This window comes from Echinops telfairi, unplaced genomic scaffold, assembly GCF_000313985.2.
Source record: "Echinops telfairi isolate 266 unplaced genomic scaffold, ASM31398v2 ScPeMD7_655;HRSCAF=1070, whole genome shotgun sequence".
In the NCBI taxonomy this organism is placed as follows: Eukaryota; Metazoa; Chordata; class Mammalia; order Afrosoricida; family Tenrecidae; genus Echinops; species Echinops telfairi.
In genome coordinates, this window is record NW_022104553.1 from 22,124,567 (window position 1) to 22,127,285 (window position 2,719).

Genomic DNA, 2,719 nt, shown 5'->3' on the forward strand with positions numbered 1-2,719 from the left:
GGGTGGAAGTCAATGAGCAGCACGCGGGCGAAGAGCAGCAGGAAGAGCAGGTAGCTGACCACGTTGCCCATGAAGGCCGTCACGGGCGCGCCCCAGAAGTGGGACCAGAGGCGCAGGCAGTGGCGCCAGCCATGCCCCCCACAGCAGCTGCGCCCCCTGCAGCAGCCTTGGAGCCTAGGCTGCCTTGACACCCCCAGCGGAGTCTTCTCTGCAGGGTCTGCCGGCCTGGGGTGGGGGGTGGGGAGACACAGGAAGCGATGGGAGGTTTCAGATCTCGACCGCCCGCGAGCCCTCTGACCACCCCCTCACGGGACCTTCTGTGCCTTCACAACCTCTGACCCTGCCTGACCTATGACACCAACTCTGACCTCTTCCCTCTGGACTGTTGGCCCCTGGAGTTGCAAACAGTTCAAAGTCCCAGGCGGGCAGTTCGAACCCACCCAGATGCACCTTGGTGATCTGATGCTAAGTCACAACCTTGAGAGCCCTAAAGAGCAGTCCTGCTCTGCCCCCGGGGTGGGTTAGGGAGGGGACAGTGTTACTGTGAGTTGACCTTGACCCAAAGACAATGGACACCACCGCCGCCACCACCACCACCACCGATATCCCCTGCCTCTGAATTCCCCCACCAGCCCATGCTGACCTCTGACTTGTCATGAACCCTGACCTGTTTGGCTTCTGATCCTAGAGTGCTTGTCTCTTCATGACCTCTACCTGATTCAGAGCCAAGTCCGCCAGCCCCTCCACCCTCTGGCATTCTTATAACCCGGCCCCCCACCGCCTCCCCAAATTAAGTGTCCAAAGTTGGATAGAACATGCTCCACTCTCCCTCCAAGGGCATCACAGCCCAGCGGTTCTGGGCACGGGGGTTGGTCTGGCTGTCAGTCATCCCATGAAGATGACAGCTTAGATCGGAAAGACAACCGTAGACGGAGCTCCCCAGATGGACCGGCGCCAGCCTGTTCGACTCGTTATTCCACGTTGGTTTCCAAGGGCGACCGACCGCCTTGGTGGCAGACCCAAGCATCCAGGAACCTTTCTCCATCTCTTTCATGAGCTTCAGCTCACCCTGTGGCCTGGCTCGGTCCTAGGTGCTCCTAAGACTGCCCGGGGTACCCCCATCTTGCTCCCACAGTGCTGGGGTCTCCACTGTCCCTCCAGATCCTACTCACCTGGCAGGTGCTTCCCCATTAATGCCCTTATCCGTGTCAAATTCCAGGTCCTTCGGTGTGGGCTCCTCCTTGGACGTCCTGGCACGGAGGGGAAGCTCATAGGGGGAGGGGAGATGAAGTCTCCAGGGACCCCCAGTTCTCCTTCACCCAGAGACACGTCAGAGGGACAGGGGTGCCTCTCTAGAGTCACCGCCAAAGGGGCCTTCCCCAAGAGACAGAACCATAGAGGCAGAGAACTGTATCTAGAGACACCAAAAAAGACATCCCCAGAAGTTCACCTCCCGGGACGTGCCCTCATCCCGAGTCCGCACCCCGAGCAGACCAGATGGGACACGTGGGCAGAAGCTGCAGGGAGGAGGATCTGAGCAGCAACTGCACACACGCACACACACACACACACTCAGGCCATTCTAACTCCAGAAGACTGACCTGAAGGTGATGAGGTTGGTGTAGAGGAGTGGGGGGCAGAAGAAGGTGAGAACCAGGGCCCAGACAGGCGTGGTACCGTCCATCTCTCCCCACCACTTCTGTGTCAGCAGAGACTGTGGGGCGTGAGCAAGATGAACAGCCAGGATCATCCCCTACAGTCCCCTCCCTAAGACCCCAGGCAAGCACGGGGCCACAGCTCCAGGACACAGGTGCCCAGCAGCGTGGTCACAGGGGAAGATGAGCTGCCCCAGGTTAGGACTAGTTGTTACACAGCTCGCGCTGACTGAGGTTACCCTTGTTGTCAGATCCTGGGTGAAGAGAGTGCTCTGCATAGATTGGCTCACTTAAATCTCACCATCCTCACGCCTAAGGAAATAGGTACTGGTATTTTCTCCGTTTCACTCACTGCCATGAGTCTAATTTGACTCGCAGTGACCCTATAGGACAGGGACGAGACCAACCCTGAGCGTTTCCGTGGCTGTAACTGGTTATGGGCGTAGAAAGCCTCCTCTTTCTCCCGACAAACACAGCCAGCTGAAAATCCATGAGCTGAGCCACTATTCAAAGCAAAGGACTCCCTCGGGCAACTCTTTGAAATGCCAGTCCGGTCATGCCAAATAGGTGTGGCAGGAGATTCTCATAAGGGTCCAGAGCACTTCCTCTACTAAAGCAGCGGCGCTACTTGCTGCGGCCCGGACAGACTCAGATTTAAACTACTGGGATGGTTTCTGAACGGTCAGGGTTGTCAAGATGGAAGTGACTGTGGGGACCAGCAAGGCTTCCCCAAGAGAAGGCTTTCTGGAGAGAGGGTGGCCTTTCCAGAACCAGAGTTTACCCCGGTTGCAAACAACATTCAATAATGACCCTGTGAAGGCCCTCTAATTGTTGGCTCTAATTGTAGGCATGTCCAGTGGAGGAGGCTGGACTTCTTTGAGGAGAAATTGGATTTCCTGTGGAGTGGGGAGCAGGACTTCCGATGCGAGAGAGGAAATTTTTTTAAACTTTTTTTTTCCTTTTAAACCGCCAAATTCACTGCCGTCTAATCGATTCCAGATCACAGTGACCCTATAGGGCAGGTAGAACTGCCCCTGTGGGTTTCCAAGCCTGTTTATCTCTAC

General features: G+C 56.5%; 1 protein-coding gene across 1 annotated transcript in view; it reads right to left on the reverse strand.

The window, feature by feature from the left end:
• Positions 1-2: 2 nt before the first annotated feature.
• TRPM4 (transient receptor potential cation channel subfamily M member 4) overlaps positions 3-2,719 on the reverse strand; it is a gene marked incomplete at its 3' end in the record, with an annotated part of 31,742 nt that continues 29,025 nt past the window's right edge. Inside the window, exons 11-13 of the mRNA XM_045292636.1 lie at positions 1,602-1,753; positions 1,173-1,250; positions 3-225 (exon numbers count right to left, since the gene is read on the reverse strand). Of these exons, the coding sequence (XP_045148571.1) occupies positions 3-225; positions 1,173-1,250; positions 1,602-1,753 (453 nt within the window). The remainder of the gene's footprint in view (positions 226-1,172; positions 1,251-1,601; positions 1,754-2,719) is intronic.